This window comes from Humulus lupulus, chromosome 4, assembly GCF_963169125.1.
Source record: "Humulus lupulus chromosome 4, drHumLupu1.1, whole genome shotgun sequence".
NCBI lineage: Eukaryota > Viridiplantae > Streptophyta > Magnoliopsida > Rosales > Cannabaceae > Humulus > Humulus lupulus.
This window is the reverse complement of record NC_084796.1, coordinates 57,656,737-57,677,439: the sequence shown is the minus strand read 5'-3', so window position 1 is coordinate 57,677,439 and position 20,703 is coordinate 57,656,737. Positions and strand designations below refer to the sequence as shown.

Sequence of the window (20,703 nt, the reverse complement as noted above, 5' to 3'; positions counted from 1 at the left end):
AATACTTAATTTCTCAATAAACATGCACATGACAAGTGTCATGATCTTATTGGTTCTATCTAAACCTTATTGTATAATAAATATCATCTTCATAATCAGCTATATTAATCAAACCTTATGTTATAATTAATATTCTTAAACTATATGTTAAACTTATAAAATCTATAAGTATTGCTACGAGTGTTCAACTAAGTCCCGACTTGAACCAAAATCCACAGTAATAAATATACTAAAACTATTACTAACTATTACTACTACTACTATCTAACTAGCTAAGTAAAGTTCTTGGACTCTACAATTCGAGAGTCCAAACGAAAATTACATGCATAAATGGTAGTCTAATGATAAATTATAGGAGTATGTATATGCATTCTTAGAGCTAATGTTTGTATGTTTAGCACCAATAAATTAGAATTTGACTAGCTCCAGTTAGTTAAATAAACTCTTATACTGCAACTATGCATGTGACCTATAATCACATCAGCAAACCGTTCAAAAAATGAATAGAATGCAACTGAAGGTGCAAATTTTCAATGGTTTCTATATTTTCAATGCCATGCAAAAAAATTCAAAGGGCAAAACTCTACAAAGATTATAATTCAAGGGGAAAAATATTATTTGTCCTATTCGAAAAAAATCATAACTCCAATAGTGATAAAAAGTGTGTCAAATTTGGCACGTATTAAAAGTTGTGCCAAATTTGGCACAAGATATAACAATGGTCAAATTTGACATACTATAAATTCTTTATTGTTTATTTACTACACTGCCACCAATTATTATAATTTATTAATTGACAATTAATGACCATCCATATAACATGTTTTATTTTTTTTCAATGATTAATTACTTGGAGTATATAATTTGGACAATAAAAAATGATAAAAAATTGATTTTTATATATTCTCAATAAATATTAAATATATTGTTGATTTTTTGTATTAATTTGCATATTGTCTATCGAAGTACAATTACAAAATGTTGAGTCAAATATAATATTAACTCATATTTTATACTAAATTTAGTAAAAAATTTATATATTACATTGAGGATGGTTTAAGGGAGGACATTTAAACCCAGAATCTCGCCCAAAGCACCCCAAAGCCGGGTTTGGATCGACTTTGGTCGGTATAGGTCAGGTGTAGAATGTATTTCTTTTGGACTCGCAACACCCAAATCTGTATTTAAAAATATAACATTTTTCCTTCCTGAATTATTACTACTATCATATCATACCACCGAAATTTTTCCGTTGTTAAAAATTCACTTTATATTTTAGTAATGGGAAATTCGGGCACAATCATATTGGTGCAAAAATTCTATTTATTATTATTTTTTAAATATATATTTTATTTAATGGTTATTTTTTAATTAAAAAAAACCCTAACTTATCTGTATCTCTCTTTGTCCCCCTCTCTCTAGCTCCAATCTCGAACTCGAAGTCGTACGAGGCACCACCACTCGAAGCTGCGTTTCCCCACGCTCCCACCACAGTCCTCAGCCGCACCACCACGGCACGGCCACGGCACACTTCTCCTTTTTCCCTCTCTGGTGATTTCAGTCCGGCAGTAAGTTTGTATAATATGATTTTTTTTTTCTTTTCTACTCTGTTTTGTTGGATCAATGAAGTTAGTAGTTAGTAATAAGTTAAATATGAAAGGGTTTATTTTTCTTTGTTGGATCAAGTAATACAGTGGCTGATTTGTGATGGTTTATTTGAATATTTTTTGTATTTTGCAGAATAAAATACATGTTTTGTTGGTGAGGATCTTTGGAAATCTAGGGCCCAGAGGTATGTATTTTCTGTTTTCATATAAATATTAATCATTGTGATTGTTCCTTAAATACTATATTAGTATATTGTCGTGATCATAAATTACATTGTTTATTGTTTGATTATTTTTCTTGCATTTATGCTTTGCTTTGCTGTTGGTGATGCTTGATGTTGGTATTGAGATTAAAATATCTCAGTAATTTAAATCAGGTATATTGCCAATTTAATTTTGTTATATATTAAAGTAGTGGATTGGATATATGTTTTATTTTGTGCTGCTTCTGACTGCTGCATTGGAAATATGCTTGATTAGTTGATTGTGTGCTGCTGACTGCTCATTGTTATAGTGAATTTTAGGCTTGTGTGCTGCTCTATAGTGGATTTTAGGATTGTGTGTTGCTCTGCTGTAGAGGATATTAGGTTTGTGTGTTGCCTTGTTGATTAGTATTGTGTGATTGCGAAATAGGCATATTCTCAAAATCTCAAGTCATATTTTGGCCCAAAATTTATGTTTTAGGTGATGGAAACGGAGGAAAATGTTGTTGATGCTGTAGGAGTTAACCCACCACCACCCATTGAACTTCATTAACAGGATAGTAGCGTTCCTACTGATAAGGGTGAACTAGGAAAGGGTATAAAGAGAGATAAACCACCCATTCCTAAGAAAAGGATCTTCTGTGTGGGAACACTTTACTAAGTCAGAAGGGTGTATTGCAACCAGATTTCTATATGTTAGTGGACCCCACATTTGGTGCATGACACTAGAAATGGATTAAATATTATTTGTCATTATCCTAGATTCGGTGCTAATTCGAGACTAGATAAATAAACCAAACTCCCAAAATAATCCAATTTATATGAGATTATATATCTCAATCAAAAGGGTGAGATTATTTATCCAACCCTCAAAAGTGATGGTTCCACTTTCTAGATTCTCGCATGCTAAACAACCCCTAAGGAGTTAGGAAGTGGATATGCAAGACATAAATGCTGACACGTTAGAAAATTTAAAGATAAATTCTTGTTATATGTATCTATATGTTATTTCCTTCCATGCCCTAATGATGAGAGTGATTGTGCGAGGCTTATTTATTTTATTGCTCTTGCTATATAGGTCATACAATTGAGGAAATGAACTAAGACTAACAAAAATCTCCTAAAAGGTTTATAGTCGATTTTTTTTTGGGGGAAATATATGATTACATTGTTAACCTTTTCACAAATTTATTTTAGTACCAACTAGACATTTTGATGTCACTTTGGTATTTTCTTCCGTTTTATAACAATTATATGGGTTTTATATATAGATATGAAAATTTAAACGATATATTCTGATTTAAAAGGTCTAATGGCAAGTAATGATTTATAAACGAATTTTATTAAAAAAATGATTGGGTTACTCTCAAATTCCTTTAGGTAGTTACAAAAAATTAAATGAAACTTCATTTTGATTTGGGAAAATACTTTTTTTGCTCCTGTGTTTTACGCGATCAACTGTTTGAACCCTATGTTTTGTTAACTTACATTTTAGATCCTGTGTTTTGCAAAACAGATCAAAATGGTGCTCAGACCTGATTTTAGTCAAAATAATTTCAAATATAATATAAGATATTGGATCCTCGACGATGCGATGGGTTCAGAAAAGCAAATGTGATTGAGAATTAGAGAATGAAATATTATATTGAAATTATTTTGACTAAAATTAGGTCTGGTACTATTTTGATCTATTATTCAAATCAAAACACAGGGTTCGAAATGCAATTTAGCAAAACATAGGGCCCAAATACGTATTTGGCCAAAATACAGGGGCCAAAATAGTATTTTTTTTAAAAAATTATTTATTTATTATTATTTTAACATGTTCAAGTTGTCCCTTTTCGAACCCTAAAATAGTTGGGTTGAGTAATCAAGTTGCTTCCTTTCCAACCCAGCCATCCCAATTGTGACTCAATTGCTGACCAATCCCACCTCGATTCTTCTTTGGTTATCAACCTCACCCTCTTAACCCCGAAAGTTCCCTCGATTTTTCCCCATTTTTTGATTGCATCAATTGTAATTGTAATATTGCATTAATGCTGAAGACCCATAACCAGAGACTTTATTCCAACTCAATTTTTTTCCAATTCAAGTATGAGAAACCTACACATTATATATTTATATCTATATGTATATCTATGTCATACGTGCTTAATGAGTAAGAACAAATAAAGGGAGGTTTATTTTTTTTGTTTGAGAACCAGGTACTGTTGATAAGACCAAAAATGTCCACATTTGTGTGCTCTTACCTTGTTTGTGGTGTATGGATTGCATCTTGAACTACTTTTTTACTTTTTACTTGTGTACTGCTCATATTTAAATGCTAATTAACTTGTTTTGTAATCTTAATTTTTGCGTGCATGTTACTAATTTTAAAGTTTTAATCATGAATCATAATTTTTGCTCATGATGCAGCTAGCCAAACAAAGAAGGGTTATTTCTACAAGTTCCTGAATGGTTGAAACTGATGGCTCCGGTTCGTTCCATTGGACTTGTTGACCCTGGATGGGAGCATGGCATTGCTCAAGATGAGAAAAAGAAGAAGGTTAAGTGCAATTACTGTGGAAAAATAGTTAGTGGTGGAATATACAGATTAAAGCAACATTTAGCTCGAGTTTCTGGAGAAGTGACCTATTGTAATAAGGCTCCGGAGGAAGTGTACTTGAGAATGAAGGAGAATTTGGAAGGATGCCGTTCTAATAAGAAACCGAGACTTACCAGAGATAATGGGCAAACATATTTGAATTTCCACTCCAATGATGATGAAGAACTGGGGGTGCAAGTTGAGTATAGAAGCAAAGGAAAACAATTGATGATTAATAGGAATTTAGCTAGTAACTGTACTCCTCTTCGGTCATTAGGATATGTTGATCCTGGCTGGGAACATTGTGTTGCTCAAGATGAGAGGAAGAAAAAGGTTAAATGCAATTACTGCGAGAAAATAGTTAGTGGAGGTATCAATCGATTTAAGCAACATTTAGCAAGAATTCCCGGTGAAGTAGCACCTTGTAAACATGCTCCAGATGAAGTGTATGTTAAAATGAAAGACAACATGAAATGGCATCGTACTGGGCGAAAACAAAGACGAGCTGATGTTAAGGAAATTTCATCATTTTATGCAGAATCAGATTCTGATGATGAAGAGGACGAGTCAGAGGAAGTTGATTTGCATCAAAGAAGCAAAGAAAAAATGATTGACAGTGATGGAAAAGTTGGCAAAGATCGGAGAAAATCTATTAAGGACATGTCTCTAACTAGTAGTTCTGAACCTTTATTAAAAAGATCAAGACTTGATTCTGTTTTTATGAATACCTTTATGGATCAGACACCAGAATGTTATAGGCAAGTAAAAGTCAAAACAGTGTCCAATAAAAAACCACGAAAGGAAGTTATCTCTGCAATTTGCAGGTTCTTCTACCATGCAGGCGTTCCCTTACAAGCATCAGATTCTGTTTACTTCTATAAGATGTTGGAATTGGTTGGTCAACATGGACAGGGTTTAGTAGGGCCTCCTAGCCAACTGACATCAGGTCGATTTCTGCAGGAGGAAGTTGCAAACCTTAAAAACTACCTAATTGAGTACAGGGCTTCTTGGGCAATCACTGGTTGCTCTATATTGGCAGATAGTTGGAGAGATTCACAGGGTAGGACATTGATTAACTTTTTGTCTTCAGGACCAAATGGTGTTTATTTTGTTTCTTCAATAGATGCCACTGAAGTAATGGAAGATTCTTTTAGTTTGTTTAAGCTGCTTGATAAAGTGGTGGAAGAGATTGGTGAGGAAAATGTAGTGCAGGTAATTTTCTTTTGTTCTCTACTAACTTGATAGGCACACGCGCACACAAATAGTGAAGAACAAAGAATAGAAGATTGAGAAAAAAAACTATATATTCACAAGAGCCAATATTGTTCTAGAGATACAAGTTCCAAGAACACAAAAGTAACCCCATAAGTCCTGTGGGCTTGGGACCTCCCAATTAATTTCTCAATCTCTAGACAACCCCTCTAATCCTAGCCCCTTCTCTATTTTGCTCTGTTGGTATATTGAACATTTAGCACCAAAGTTTTGCACATCCATTTGCATCCCATGCCAAAAAAGTCACGGTAGAGGCGTTGATATGTCATAAAGATTGCTGAATGTCCCTTTACTTTTTTGGCACGATATTTTTGTAAGAGTTGGGTTTTCATAGGTGATGTTGTTGCAATTACTAACCTTATAGTAATTTGTCTTGGTGCACACTATACTTTGGGAATTTTCCCTTGCCCTTGCCTTGTACTTGCCTTTTGATTGGTCTTTAAGTAGGGATTTTGTCGATCTTTGTTTGTATTTTGTCTCCTTGGAGCATGCCATGAGACTAATAGGATGAGTACCACATTCCCATCTCTTCTCGATAAAGCATCATCAACCTTGTTCTCTAGACCTGACTTGTACTCTATCGAAATTGTAACCCAATAACTTGGAGATCCAATTTTGGTGCTCATCAACTATAAGTCTAGGGATGGAAACGGGGCGGGGAGTGCTCCTACCGTCCCCATGTATTCCCCATTGGGGGCGAAGCGGGGAATCCTTGTTGGAAGGGGGATCCCCACGAGGACCCATTTATTTAAAAAAATAACAATAAATATAAAATTAAAAATAAAAAAAATAGATTACATAAAAATTAAAATATTACAATGTTAAAAGTTTTAAATACTAAATATTGTCCAAAATAAAATTAAAAATCTTTACTAATATACTACAAAAACACATAAAAAAACATATAAAAAACTAAATAGGGCCATGTTGGGGTGGGGAGTGTCATCCTTGTCCCACCTTGTTTAACATTTGGGGATCGAAAATTATGTCCGTTCTCACCTTGTTCCTTGGTTAGGTGGGGAATCCCCTTCTTGTTAGGGGCGTGATTCTCCTTCTCCAGCGGGAAATTTGCCATCCCTATATAAGTCTTTGTTCCAACAAGTATTTAAGGCTTTTTTGATCAGTGTGGATGACAAACTTGTTCTCAAGAGGTAAGGTCATCATATTTGGATTGCTAAAACAATGGCCATCAACTCTCACTCTTAAACTAATTCAGGTTGTTTCTGAGGCGTGAGTACTTGGTTGTAGTAGGCAGTGGGTTGCTGATTTTGCATTAAGACAACTCCTATACCAAAATTGTAGGCATTCGTTTCTATGATGAATTGTAGGTGGCAATTAGGGAGAGTTAAAATTGAAACAGATGTCATTGTTATTATGAGGGTATTGATTGCCTTATTTGCCTCCGCCTTCCATCGAAATTGATCTTTTTTGAGCTAATCAGTAAGTGGGGCTGCTGTGTGTCCAATAATTTTTGACGAAATTTCACTAATAACCTGTTAGTCCCAAAAATCCTCTTAGGCTTTTTAAAGTAGTAAGGATAGGCCAATCAAGCATGGCGCTTGTATCTTTGTAGGATCAGCAGATACTTTATTTGCTGAAACAAAGTGGCCTAAATACTCGAGTTGTTGTTTATGACTAAGGATTGTTATGTCGAGGTTTCAAAAACACTATGTAAGTGTGCCAAATGATCCTCCATGATTTTGCTAGAGTAGTATGTCATTGAAGAATACTAACACAAACTTGCATGGATAGTCTTTGGAAACTTCATTCACGAGGGCTTGAAAGGTGGCTAGAGCATTCATTTAGCCAAAAGGCATTACAGGAAATTTGTAGTGGCCTTCGTGAGTTTGAAAGGTTGTCTTTGGCACATCTTTAGGCGTCACATGAATTTGATGATGACCGAATTTCAGATCGAGTTTTGAAAAATGCGAGCGCCATGTAGTTCATCCAAAAGTTTATCAATCACCAGTATGGGAAATTTGTCAGGCACAATAACTCTAGTCAAATCTCTATGGTCAACTCAAAGTCTCCAACTTCCATCTTTCTTTTTTACCAAAATGGAGCTTGATAATGGACTATGGCTTGGTTGAAAGATATCGACGCCTAACATGTCTCACAAGCCTTTCTATTTCATCTTTTTGCAGTTGCGGGTACTGATATGGTTTGACATTCACAGGTTCTGTGTCTTCTCTATGTAGTAGAGTGATTCGTAGGTCGTGGTAGTAAGCTTGTATGCTCATTGAAAATTGTAGGGAATTAACTAAGTGAATCTTGGATTGCTAGTGGAGCTTCCTCTTGTGATGTATTTTTGTTATGTGCCACCGTCAAAGCTCCCAATTCCAACAATAGTCCTTGGCTTTCGTGATTGACTACTTGCATCATGGCTTTCAATGAGACTAGTTTTACAAAGCCCTGGTTCTCCCTGTTATGTTATTGTAGTGGTGCCAATTTGAAATTTCACAGTGAGTGCTGGCCAATTAACAATCATGATGCCCATTTTGTGTAGCCATTGCATTCTCAAAATGACCTCTTTGCTGCCTAATTCCAGGGGTAAGAAGTCCTCTACTATATCAATTTCTAGAAGTGTAAGCATAACTCCTTTGCCAATGTCGATTGTGTTGCCAACACTCCCCTTTTGACGATGATTTTGTATTCAATTGTGGCTGAGATAGGAATTCCCAAACGCTGGACAACATCATTGGAGATGAAGTTGTGCATTGCTCCACAATCGATCAACACGGTTACGCAACTCAATCATTGAGTTCATAGAGAGCTTCACTTCTCCTTCAACATGCTCTAGGTTTTGAAAGATGGTGATTTCTATTTGAGTATCATCAACAATGAGGACACAGATCTAGCTATTTTTGCACACATGACCTCTAAATCACTTATTATTGCATCAAAAACACTGATCAATGTTTTTGTGTCGTTGATACTTTGAGTCTATGTAGCGATGGTATCTTGGTAGCTGTTGAGTTAGTGGAATTTCGACTGGGTTGGTAGCTTTGCTGTTGAATGTTGTGTGAATGTTTGTTGTGGAGGACGATGTTGAAGCTAGGAGATAGGTCGATGGTAATGTTGTATTTTGGTTTGGTAATGTTGTATGAAATTTAGGGCTGGATTAAGTGACTCGACCCATAACTTCTTGTACCCGAATTTGAATACACCCAAATTAGAAAATCTAGATGCGACCCATGTGTATTGCAAAACCCTATTTTTATCTTTGACTAATTGTTCTGCTTCCATCATCTCCAACAAATTCTTGGGTTTCATGATACATACTTCTTCCCTGATTGATGGTTTCAGTCCCTTCAAAAATGTGCTCTCTAGAACAACTTCAGCTAAGCTCTTTGATGGGGTTGCCAAGATTTCAAATCTTTCTTGATAATCTTGCACTGTGGTGTCCTGACGAATGGCCAAAAACTTCTCACGAAGGCTTCCTCCACAAAATTTGGTGAGAAAAAGTTGTTTCAATGCTTCCCAAGATCAAAATTCAGTCTATCTTTAACATATTGATACCAAGCAAGGGCTTTCCCCTCCATACTCAATGATATTGCTTCCAATTTTTCACCTCGGTCATCAGATGTATTGTGAATTATCGGTTTGCTCTAAATACCCAACCATTTGGATAAGTTCCATTGAAGATGGGTAGTTCCAATCTCAAATATGGTTTGGTTTCGATCAAGGTGTTTGGTATCCCACTTGTCATTGGCACTGTCTCCTTTGGGAGCAATTGTTTGTGTTTCTTAGCGGCACTTCTTGAAGTTGAAATTGTTCCTTAATAGTTAATAAACTCCAATTGTTTAAACACTTTTCTCATGGTTTCCTCGAGGTGAATTTGTTGATGAACTTCTCTTCCATCTCTGGAATTCGATTTATTTCAGATCGAACTGAATTGGTTTCCTTTTGCCATTCTTCTTGGACCATCTCCATCTTTTCTTCAAGAGCTTCCACTTTCTTTTGTACCATATAGTTGTCCCTGCCTGGCCTGGATTTTGATACCAATTGATAGGCACAGACGCACGCAAACATTGAAAAAAAAGAGAGAATAGAAGATTGAGAAAAAGACTGCATATTCACAAGAGCCAATACTGTTCTAGTAAAAAAAAAAGGTTATTTTAAGAACGCAAAAGTAATCCCACAGACTTCGAGGGCTTAAAATCTTCCAATTAGTTTCCAGTCTCTAGACAACTGCTCTAATCCCAGCCCTTTCTCTACACAGGATAGTAACATAACAGATTGCCTAATTGTAAAAGGTAAAGAGAATGACTTAAAGGCTGGTCTTAAAGGCTGGCTGTCCATGTCATGCCATGTCATTTTTGTGCCTACCATAACCCATTTTATATGAGTGCAGTTATTTATCCCGCTTGAAAATTTTGCACAATCTAGGTGGAGGCTTTCAAGTGTGCCACGTGAAAGGGCTTTCTTTATTGTTTTTTTTTTAAAATATTAGATAAACTAAACTTTCTATTCTTCTTCTCAGAGTATTAGACAACTTTCTTTTTCTTTTCCTCATGCATTTTGAGTTGATGTTCATGCTGCCTAAGCAGTTTTTCTCATAGGCTAAGCAATTTCTAATCCATGGATCATTTCTTACGTGAGAGAGAAAAACAAATGGATTTAAGGAAATTCAATCTCTGAAGTGAGAAAAAAACAAATGGGTTTAGGAAATCACCATTTTCCTCTGGGTTTGTTACCCAAAAGGAAGATGAGGAAATGATGGGTAGTGGTAGATTTCAATTTTTTTCTGGATAGATTTTGATTTTAAGTGGAGAAAACCAAATACTCTGTTCTCCATTTCCACAGATTTGTATCTCTCTTTGTATTGTTATCTCTTTCCCTTCCATCATTATATATATGAACCCAATCTATACAAATCAATTCAACTCCGAGCTGACTCGTTCTTTGACTCAAGCAACTCTTCAACTTAGAACCCAATATATATATATTTATATATATATATATATATCTATATATCACTTCAACTTAAAACTCCAAGAGCTACGTGAGAATAAAGTGATGTTATGTCTGTTAAAAAGTGTCCCATGTGGAGATTATCCTTTTGTTTAGTTTCTATCTAGTTGTATGAATTTAAAGACTCAAGAATGACTTGCGACAAAAAAAAGAACTCAAGAATGACTCTGCCCATTTCCATTATCTTCTAATGTCTCTTTGGGAGGTGTGGTTACCTCACTCTTTCAGATTTTATTTATAACTCCCTTTGTTTGCAATACTCAATGATCCATATATAGCAACACTCATTTATTGTTTTTGAATTATTTAGAAAAATAAACAAGGTTGACACAGTTTTGGTATTTTTGAAGATTTAGGATAATAAAAAAAAATCAAAATACATAAATAATGATCACAACTTGAGAAAAAAAATTCAGAAACAACTTAAACGATAACATACTTGAATTGAAAAAAATATCACACCATCATCTTGCATGGTAAACCCATTTTGCAGTGAGCGTCTTCTTTTTAGTCTTCTAAAAACTGTGAGTGATCTTTTTTCCTTTTTCTTTAATATTAATGGAGTGAATGATTTCTTGATTGTAGAGAGATTGAAAAGTGAAAAGTAAATGTATTGTACAGCTGATTATCTTTTGTATTATTAAATAAACAATTAAAACAAGCCAAGTGTGTTGTCACATGGCTCGGGCTAAATTTCTATCGTGATATTTAGCTTTTTTTTTTTAAACTTCAACCTTTTGCATCCTAACATGTGACCCTTTGTTTTTCTTGCAGGTTATAACTCGAAATACCCCTGCCTATAAAACTGCTGGAAAGATGCTTGAAGAGAAGAGAAATAACTTATTCTGGACCCCTTGTGCAACTGATTGTATTGACCAGATGCTTGAAGATTTTCTCAAGATAAGATGTGTAGGGGAGTGCATGGAAAAAGGACAACAGATTACGAAGTTCATTTACAGCCAGATTTGGTTGATAAATCTCATGAAGAATGAATTCACTCAGGGGAAGGAACTGTTAAGGCCGGCTGGTACCCGCTGTGCTTCTAGTTTTGTTACCTTGCAGAGTTTGTTGGACCATAGGATAGGGCTCAAAAGAATGTTTCAATCAAGCAAATGGGTTTCATCCGGGTATTCCAAAGCAAGTGATGGAAAAGAGGTAGAAAAAATTGTACTAAATACTACATTTTGGAAGAAGGTACATTTTGTTGTTAAATCAGTGGACCCAATAATGCAAGTGCTTCAAAAGGTTGAAAGTGGTGACAACTTCTCTATGCCATCTATATATTATGAAATGTACAGGGCAAAGCTTGCTATTAAATCCTTTCATGGTGATGATGGGAGCAAGTATGGACCTTTCTTGGATGTTGTAGAGAATCACGGGAATTCATTGTTCTACCACCGTCTTTATATGGCTGCTTATTTCTTAAATCCAGCATATCGATATCAACCTGATTTTGTGGCGGTAGGAGAAACAATGACTTCTGCGGATTCTTGATTCTATGGTTTTTTTTTTCAAATATTAACTTTATTCTTTCGAAGTGCAGCATACCGAGGTTGTTCGTGGACTGAATGATTGCATAACTCGGCTGGAGCCAGACAATGCTAAAAGGGTCGCTGCGTCCATGCAGGTAGTTTTCTGAACTGAACTTTTAACGATCTTGTGTTCTTAAGAAGCTTTCTCATTATTTTCTATGTATCAGCTTTCTGACTATAACTCTGCAAAAGCTGATTTTGGAACTGAATTAGCCATTAGTACAAGAACAGATCTTGATCCAGGTAATAGCATAATGTTACTGTATACTAGTTTGAAAATACAGCCTTTCTGGTAGAAAGGCATGCATATGTTATTCCTATACTGATCAGAGTTTCTATTTGCCCAACTTATCAGCCGCATGGTGGCAACAACATGGGATAAGTTGTGTAGAGCTGCAACGGATAGCTGTACGTATTTTAAGTCAGACCTGCTCATCTTTCGGGTGTGAGCATAATTGGAGTGTATTTGATCAAATATACAGACAGAGACACAATCGTCTAGCTCAGGAAAGATTGAATGATCTTATTTATGTTCACTACAACCTTCGACTAAGAGAACGCCACCAAAGAAAAAGGTCCAGTAGCTCAACCTCACTCGACATCGTATTGTTAGAACATTTGCTGGATGATTGGATTGGTGAAGAAGATAAGAAACTGGTGCTAAAAGACGAGGTAATCAAGTTTTAACTTTTAATTTTTTAAATACTATATAAACTATTTTCTGCAATGATGCATCATCAAGGTGGTTTAGATTCTTGACTTTACTTGAAATGACAAAAAAATGTCTAACAAGGTTTAGCCCCCATATGAAAATTTTTATATTTGACCCAAAAAAAATAGGTAGTCAAGTTGCACACAAGTAAAAATATGCGGACAAGAATGTCATGCATTAGGAATGTGGCATTTAGAAATGGTTATATGGAAGAGTAACTGAGATTTGTTGTCTGTCTCTTTTAAAGGAAATCCTCTGTAATGAAATGGAATTGGCTAATGTCTACGAGGATGAGACGATCGATTATGAAGATGGAACTGTAGAGAAGGGATGTGTTGAACTAGTCACTTTGTCGGGTGTTAATCCTTCTAATGTTGATGCTGTTTCAGACGACGATGATGAGAATGAAGACGAAGATGATGATGGTGAAGTAAATTACTTTGATGATGACCTGAGTGAATAGCCAGAATCAAAATGTAAATGTTAACCAGAATGTGATCTGATGATGCATTCATGCTTTGACCATCAAAAGTTTATGGTGTTTAATGGGTTTAATCAATCAACCTTGCAAATAGTTCACCAGAGTTTGTAAAACACTAAAAGAGTTTCCAAAAGTAATGTGGAAATAGAACTAAAGGAACAAATAGAAAGTGAGGAATTTAGAGAGATGATAGAGAAATTAGATACGGGATTTAGAAAGAGGCCAGAAAAATAGAGAGAAGTCGATAATTTGTTTACAATTGATACTATGACTGCATCTAATATTCATATTGTATGTAATAGTACTAGTGAAATTTCACGTTCATAGTCAAATTTTTTAATATACCAACATTAAGATTCCTCTCATTAATAAATAGAGAGAAGTCGATAATTTGTTTACAATTGATACTATGACTGCATCTAATATTCATATTGTATGTAATAGTACTAGTGAAATTTCACGTTCATAGTCAAATTTTTTAATATACCAACATTAAGATTCCTCTCATTAATATTAATATGTCCATACTATATTTTGGACAAAAACACCAATCTCATTAAAAAGTAGGCCTAAAAATATTAGATTCAATATCACACATTTCTATTTCTCTCTCCCTTCTCCATCACTCACGGCCACCACAACCTCGCCCACAGTGGCAGAGTACCACCTTCCCACATTGTCGTCGACATTACTACCATTCTCTCCATTGGCGCCGCTATCTTTTATCACCATTGAAGCATTCCATTGAATCTTTATCTTTATTTTTTAATGTTTTAATGATTCAAAATGTAATTATCAAAATTGTATGTTCTACATACAAATTTTAAGATTTTACATGATCTAATCTTGTAGATCTCGAAAAAATATTAATATTTTTTTAAAGAAAAATTACTTGAAACAAACATTTGAGTAAAAAATATGAACCTTCAAATTTTTTGTCAAATTTCAGTCCAGAGCATCGAAATTCTATTGAAAAGTCATTGTTTTGGCAAAAAAAAGTCATTGTTTTGGCAAAAAATTAAGTTTTCATGATTACATTGCAAAAACTTTGAATCACCGTTGATTTTGTATCAAAAAAACATTTATTTTGCATCAAAAAAATATCGTTTTAGCTAAAAATCAAGTTTTCATGATTGCTTCGCAAAAGTATCGAAACACCACCAATTTTGCATAAAAAAAACATCGATTTTGCATCGAAAATGCATCGTTTTGGCAAAAAAAAAAAATCAAAATTTCATGATTACATCGCAAGAGCATTGAAATACCATCGAGCGATGCTTTTTCGATGCAAAATCGATGGTGTTTCGATGCTTTTGCGATGCAATCATGAAACTTGATTTTTGGCTAAAACAATGCTTTTTCAATACAAAATCGATGGTGATTCGATGCTTTTGCGATGCAATCATGAAAATTTAATTTTTGGCGAAAACGATGCTTTTTCGATGCAAAATCGATGGTGTTTCGATACTTTTGCGATGCAATCATGAAAACTTATTTTTTTTAGCCAAAACGATGCTTTTTCGTTGCAATTTTGATGTTCTGCACTAAAATTTGACAAAAACTTTGGAGATTCATATATTTTCACTCAAATATCCGTTTCAGATGTTTTTTTTTTTTAATTTTGGTATTTTTGCAAGATCTACAAGATTAGAATGAGAGAGAGAGAGTATGTGAGAGAATGATAGATGTTAGAGAGAGAGAGAGAGAGTGTGTTTGAATACTATGAGTATTTTTGTCCAAAAAATTGAAATGGTCATATATTTATATTTGGCATAGTGACTTATGTTGGCATTTTAAAAATTTTTACTATATTATAGAGCATATACCTTAAAATTTCCCTAGTACTATCATAGAAATTTGTTCAAATCGAAAAATTATATTTACCTAGCTAAGTTTCTTAAATCTTTGCTACCTACATAGGCTGTAGTGGACGGTGGGAAACAATTTTTTTTTTTTAATTAAGCTAGCTATAGAATTATAATTTATTACTTTAAATTAAAGACGCAATTCATGTATAATATATATCACGTTATATGACCCTATTTTATACTTTGGCGTACTTTCAATTTCTATTAATAAAATGACATCTTTAGTTAATGAATTTTTGTATTGCCTATTTTGTTCTTCATTAAAATAAAACCTAATAAAACATAAAAGCCCTTGACATATTTCCACAACTTTGTATTGGCGGTCACCCTTGACAATGTCACTCAAGGATTACAAACATCTATTTCGAGAGTAAGTTTATACATGTTTATGTTCTAAATGAAATTTGGGATTGTTTTTTAGATTAAAAGTAGAAAATGATTGTTTTAGTAAATTAAAAGTATTAGAAATGTATTAGGTTTATTTATAGAATTTTTTGGAGCTTAAAGCTTGAAAATTTGGAAAAGAAAAAAAAATAATGGTGGGTTCGACTATTTTTTGAGAGAAATTCGATTTTTCAGACACTCTAATTTTTTGACAAGGTGTCTAAATTTTAGACTAGTCATCTTATATTTTTTTACTACCCGTCTAATTTGCAGACCAGTTGTCATAAATTTTTGACTATCAGTCTGAATTTAGACCATTAGTTGTCATGTTTTTTTGACGACATGTTGAATTTTTAGACAAACAATCTAAATTACAGACAAGATGTCGAATTTCTAAATTTTCATTTATTATATAATATTTTTTATTTAATTAATACCAATAACTTATATTTTTTGTGTTATTTTTTTTTTATATTTCATCAAAAGATATTGGAATATTATATGATGAATTATGGAGAATACTAATTTTGCACATGAATCATCGTCAAAGGAAGCAAAGAGAACGTTTCTAATATTGAAGGGAAAAAAACAAAGAAGTGTTCCAATTGTTAATGTTATGGACACAATAAAGCAACACACAACAAATGATGGTTATTTATTTGAAAAAAGTGTAACTAAGAGCATCTCCACCGCATGTGGAGTCTGGAGTTGCTTGACTTATATTAGTCAATCCTCAGTCATAGGTGTCGTTGCCCAATGCGTTGCCAAGCATTGGAGGAGATGGCACTGTCCACCAAAGTTGCTTGCCAATCCTTAGGCAACGTTGTTTGTTTTATTTTAAAGAAAAAAAATACAAATTTACTGTTACTTAAAATTTAAAAAATAAATTAAAAGTATAAAGATTAATCATCATTTTCACGGATGGCTAATTTTTTTTTTTGTGAAAAAATTAATTTATTATTTTTCCTTCTATAAATACTCATTAAGTTAATTCATTTTTTACATCTTCTAATGTATTCTTCTAAAAAAATTTCAATATCATAAAATTGTATTTTCTTAAATGGATTCCAAAATTCTCCATTTACAAACCCCAAAAAATCCAAATTTTTAATAATTTTAAATATTTCAAAATTCATCAAATTCTCCACATACCAGCCTTAAAATTCAAATTTTCAATATTCTCAAGTTACTCAACATTTATCAAGTTCTTCATGTACCAACCTCCAAAATTCAAATTTTCAATATTCTCAAGTTAACTAAAATTTTCAAAATTATCCTATGTCCTCCTTTCCTTACCTAAATTTTGGCTCTTTTGAAACACCTCAACATGCTCCATTCTACACACTAGGATATGAGGGTTTATTTGATTTTAATTATAATGAAGGCCCTGCCGACACCCCAATATTTGAAGTATCGAATAGACTTATTTCTTTTTTCCCAGCAATGCTTAAAAGAAATGCTGAAATTTGTGACAAAAACATTTATCACAATCTTCAGGCAGACTTAGTCGTGCACATATGGTCTAAATTTGGAAATCATTTTGATTAGATTTTTTTTAATTATGTTAGATTGATTAATTATTATGTAATTTTATGAGCTACCTTTAAATTTGGTGTAACTTAAATATTATGCAATATTTATATTAATATATAATTTAAAAAAATTTAGTGTGAGAATATTTATTATTAAAAAATAATATATGAAAATTTATATGTGGGCCATGGTGGGCAATTTTTGGAGTTGCCTACCATTGGACCACTTTTTTAAGAAAAGTTGCCAAAATTGATGTGAATAAGAGAGGGAAAAAAAATTACGGTGAGATTTGTACTTTTTGCAACCAATGGTGTTGCTGGCATTGGAGATGCTCTAAGATCAATTTAAAATTATAGCGTGTTGATCTAATACCATGCTTAGCATCCATTAAATCAATAGATCCCGTTTTTAGAACCTTAATAAGTTTGAAAAAAAGTGTAACTAAGATCAATTTAAAATTAGAGAAATAAATGACCTTTTTTTTAGGATGATAAGTAATAATTTTTTTTTTTAAGTTTAGGAAAATAACTTCTTTTCTTTCAATTTTTTAATTTTATTATATTTTTGTATGTCCAATTTACATTTTTCTATCATTTAAAAAAAAATTTATTTAGAAGCATAGAACTTTAATATCGTGGTACATGTATATTAGTTTTGTTCAATTATATTTTATTTTAAAGTTATGTTGAATTTTTTTCGTTTTTTATAAGTTGTTGGTATATCATTTTCTAACTAATGTTATATGTTTTTTGTGGCATGGTATTTCATTTTTTTTGTAGATGATATTTAGTTTCTATCTTGTTATATATAATGATTATAAATTTTTTTGTTAGCATGATATATGCATTTTAGTGGTGGTATATAATTTTGTTAACACGATACATATTTTTTGAGTAATAGTTTTAATTGCTGTTTCTATATTATTTGTCAACTTAGTATATATATATTTTTTGGGATATTTTTTTTGGATGATATTTAGTTTCTATCTTGTTCATTTAATGGTAGTAGACAATTTTGTTAGCATGTTATATACATTTTTTGAGTAATAATTTTTTTTTTCATTTTTTAACTGTTGGTATATTATTTTCCAACTCAATATATATGTTTTTTGTGGTATGATATATCATTTTTATATGATATTTAGTTTCTATTTTGTTAGATATAATGATGTCATAAAAATTTGTTAGTATAATAAATTTATTTTATTGGTGAAATATAGTTTTGTTAGCATGGTATATACATTTTTTGAGTGATAATATACCAATTTTATTATAATATTTTTATGATATATAAAATATTATGGTAGATATGATGTATATGTTTAATAACATTATATATCTATTTGTATTGTGGTATATAAAATACTATGGTAGAAATGATATATATGTTTAATAGCATGATATATCTATTTGTTGTACTACAATATACCATATTAATATACAATATTAGTAAACTTATATACAATAAACTTAAAAAAATAAAAACAAAATCAATTGATATGAAATAACAATAACGAAGTTTGATATACTATAATATAAAAAATACATATACCGTGTTAACAATACTTAAAAAAAAATATATAGTTTTTTTTTATATATAATATTAACCATACAACTTTGATATAACATACCACACAAAATATATACACTAATTGGAAAATAATATACCAACAACCCATAAAAAAAGCAACATAACTTTAACATAAAAACTAATTGAACAAAATTAATATACATATACAAAAATATTAAAATATTTAGAATGGAATAGTATCAATGTAATTTGCTATATAAAAAGAGCATATTTGTTAATGTATAGTATTAAGAAGGTCGTTGGGCTATTTTCCTACAAAATTGAAAACATTGACATGTATTTACTTGCACACATCATTAAGGATCATTTTGCTCCAAATTCTTTTAAAATTATAACATGTTGATCGAATACCATGATTAACAACTATTAGATCAATGGATCATCTTTTTAGCACCTTAATAAGTTTGAAAAAAAGGTGCAACTGAGATCAATTTAAAATTATAAAATGTTGATTAGCATCCTTTAGACAAATGGATCACCTTTCTAGTACCTTAATAAGTTTGAGAAAAGTGTAACTAAGATTCATTGATCATCATAGTAGTTTGATAAGGATTAACTAAGATTAACGTTGGAAAATGTTAATTAGGATCCAATTATTAGGATATTAAACAAAATTATCAAAACATTACATATTAAAACAAGTCTAAAATAAATAAATAATTAATCATTTTTTTTTGCATGTGGCTATGCTATTTTTATAACATCAACAATTAGAACACTTTCTTTGCTTTTTTTTTTCCTGCTTTAACATTAGAAACCATTCTCTTTGCTTCCTTTGATGATGATTCCTGGGCAAAGTCAAATTTCACATAATCATTATGTAAAATCATTAAGACTATTACACCAATTTGAGTAATACTACTTTAAGTTTTGTGTTTTAATCAATCTTCAATGTGAATCTAGATTTTTCATAAAATTATATATTTGTACATTCTTTGAGACAAATATTATTTTGTGTAAGACCATTGCTTTATTGATTTTGTTTTTAGTTAATATTTGTCTTAGCTAAAGGACTAGCAAATTCTAAGTATAGAATTTGATAGTGCAATTTTGGACCATATATTTTTAATTTCCTTAGGCCTAGATATTGTTAGTTTTGAGTGTTTTTATGATTGTAACTTTGTTGTCGGTATTTTGTGATTTTTAGGCTATAGAGAATTTTTAAGAGTTAAAATATACATTTATTATTAGGGAAAATACCATTTTGGCATCTGTATTTTTTTTCGAATACACAATTGGCCCATGTGTTTTGTTAAATGACAATTTGGACCTTGTGTTTTACAAAATGGATCAAAATAGTACCTTAGATCGGATTTCAGTCAAAATATTTTTAATTATAAGATCAATTCTTGAGTCGTTGGTGATGCAATGGGTTCTAAGAAGCGGAGAAGGTAGTCGAGGAGCTGAGAATAAAATATTATATTTGAAAATATTTTGACCAAAATCGGGTATAGGGTACCATTTTGATCCATTTTGTAAAACACATGGTCTGAATTCATTTAATAAAACATAAGGGTCGATCGCATATTTGGAAAAAACACAGGGGCTAAACTAGTATTTTCCCTCATTATTATTAAAATAGAACGAGTTTCAATTAATATTTCCATGAATTTATTTGAAAATAATTAATTTTAATTTGTTTTGTTTTGTGTTATAGGTGAATGTGTTATTTTTGTAGAAAATAAATAAAATGGAAAAAATGTATAAGAGAAGCCCTAGTCAATTTGAAAAAAGCCCAAGCCTAGGTGAAGCCACATGTGCACCACTTATCAAGATAAGAGCTCTTCTTTTCAACATATGGGTCCCACATAATTCACTCTCTTTGTGAGTATGTGAAGCTCATAGCCCAATGAATGAGCAGGTGGTCTGCACACACGCTCCTAAAGAAATTACCACTAGCATTGGTCAAACTATGTGGTCCCCACAAAATTCACTATCTTCAAGCATGTGTGAGTTACACATG

At 32.2% G+C, this 20,703-nt stretch overlaps 1 protein-coding gene across 2 annotated transcripts; it reads left to right on the top strand.

Moving 5' to 3' along the window:
• Window positions 1-1,228: 1,228 nt before the first annotated feature.
• On the top strand, window positions 1,229-13,689 carry LOC133830460 (uncharacterized). 2 transcript variants are annotated; one of them, XM_062260437.1, is made up of 9 exons: window positions 1,229-1,568; window positions 1,741-1,792; window positions 2,889-2,937; window positions 4,226-5,606; window positions 11,415-12,101; window positions 12,184-12,267; window positions 12,340-12,415; window positions 12,528-12,844; window positions 13,132-13,689. In XM_062260437.1, the coding sequence occupies exons 4-9, from the start codon at window positions 4,278-4,280 to the stop codon at window positions 13,345-13,347; spliced, it is 2,709 nt and encodes a 902-aa protein (XP_062116421.1). In that variant the 5' UTR covers window positions 1,229-1,568; window positions 1,741-1,792; window positions 2,889-2,937; window positions 4,226-4,277; the 3' UTR covers window positions 13,348-13,689. The 2 variants fall into 2 exon arrangements, with proteins under 2 accessions (XP_062116421.1, XP_062116420.1); XM_062260436.1 differs by lacking the exon at window positions 2,889-2,937 and having other exon boundaries at window positions 1,230-1,568.
• The last annotated feature ends 7,014 nt before the right edge of the window (window positions 13,690-20,703 follow it).

What these genes read in the sequence shown, in the direction of transcription:
- LOC133830460 (XM_062260437.1), top strand. Translation starts at nt 4,278, where the DNA reads ATGGCTCCGGTTCGTTCCATTGGACTTGTTGACCCTGGATGGGAGCAT. An exon ending in GTGAGGAAAATGTAGTGCAG is followed by an intron (nt 5,607 to 11,414) that starts GTAATTTTCTTT and finishes TTTTTCTTGCAG; the next exon opens with GTTATAACTCGAAATACCCC. An exon ending in GGGTCGCTGCGTCCATGCAG is followed by an intron (nt 12,268 to 12,339) that starts GTAGTTTTCTGA and finishes TCTATGTATCAG; the next exon opens with CTTTCTGACTATAACTCTGC.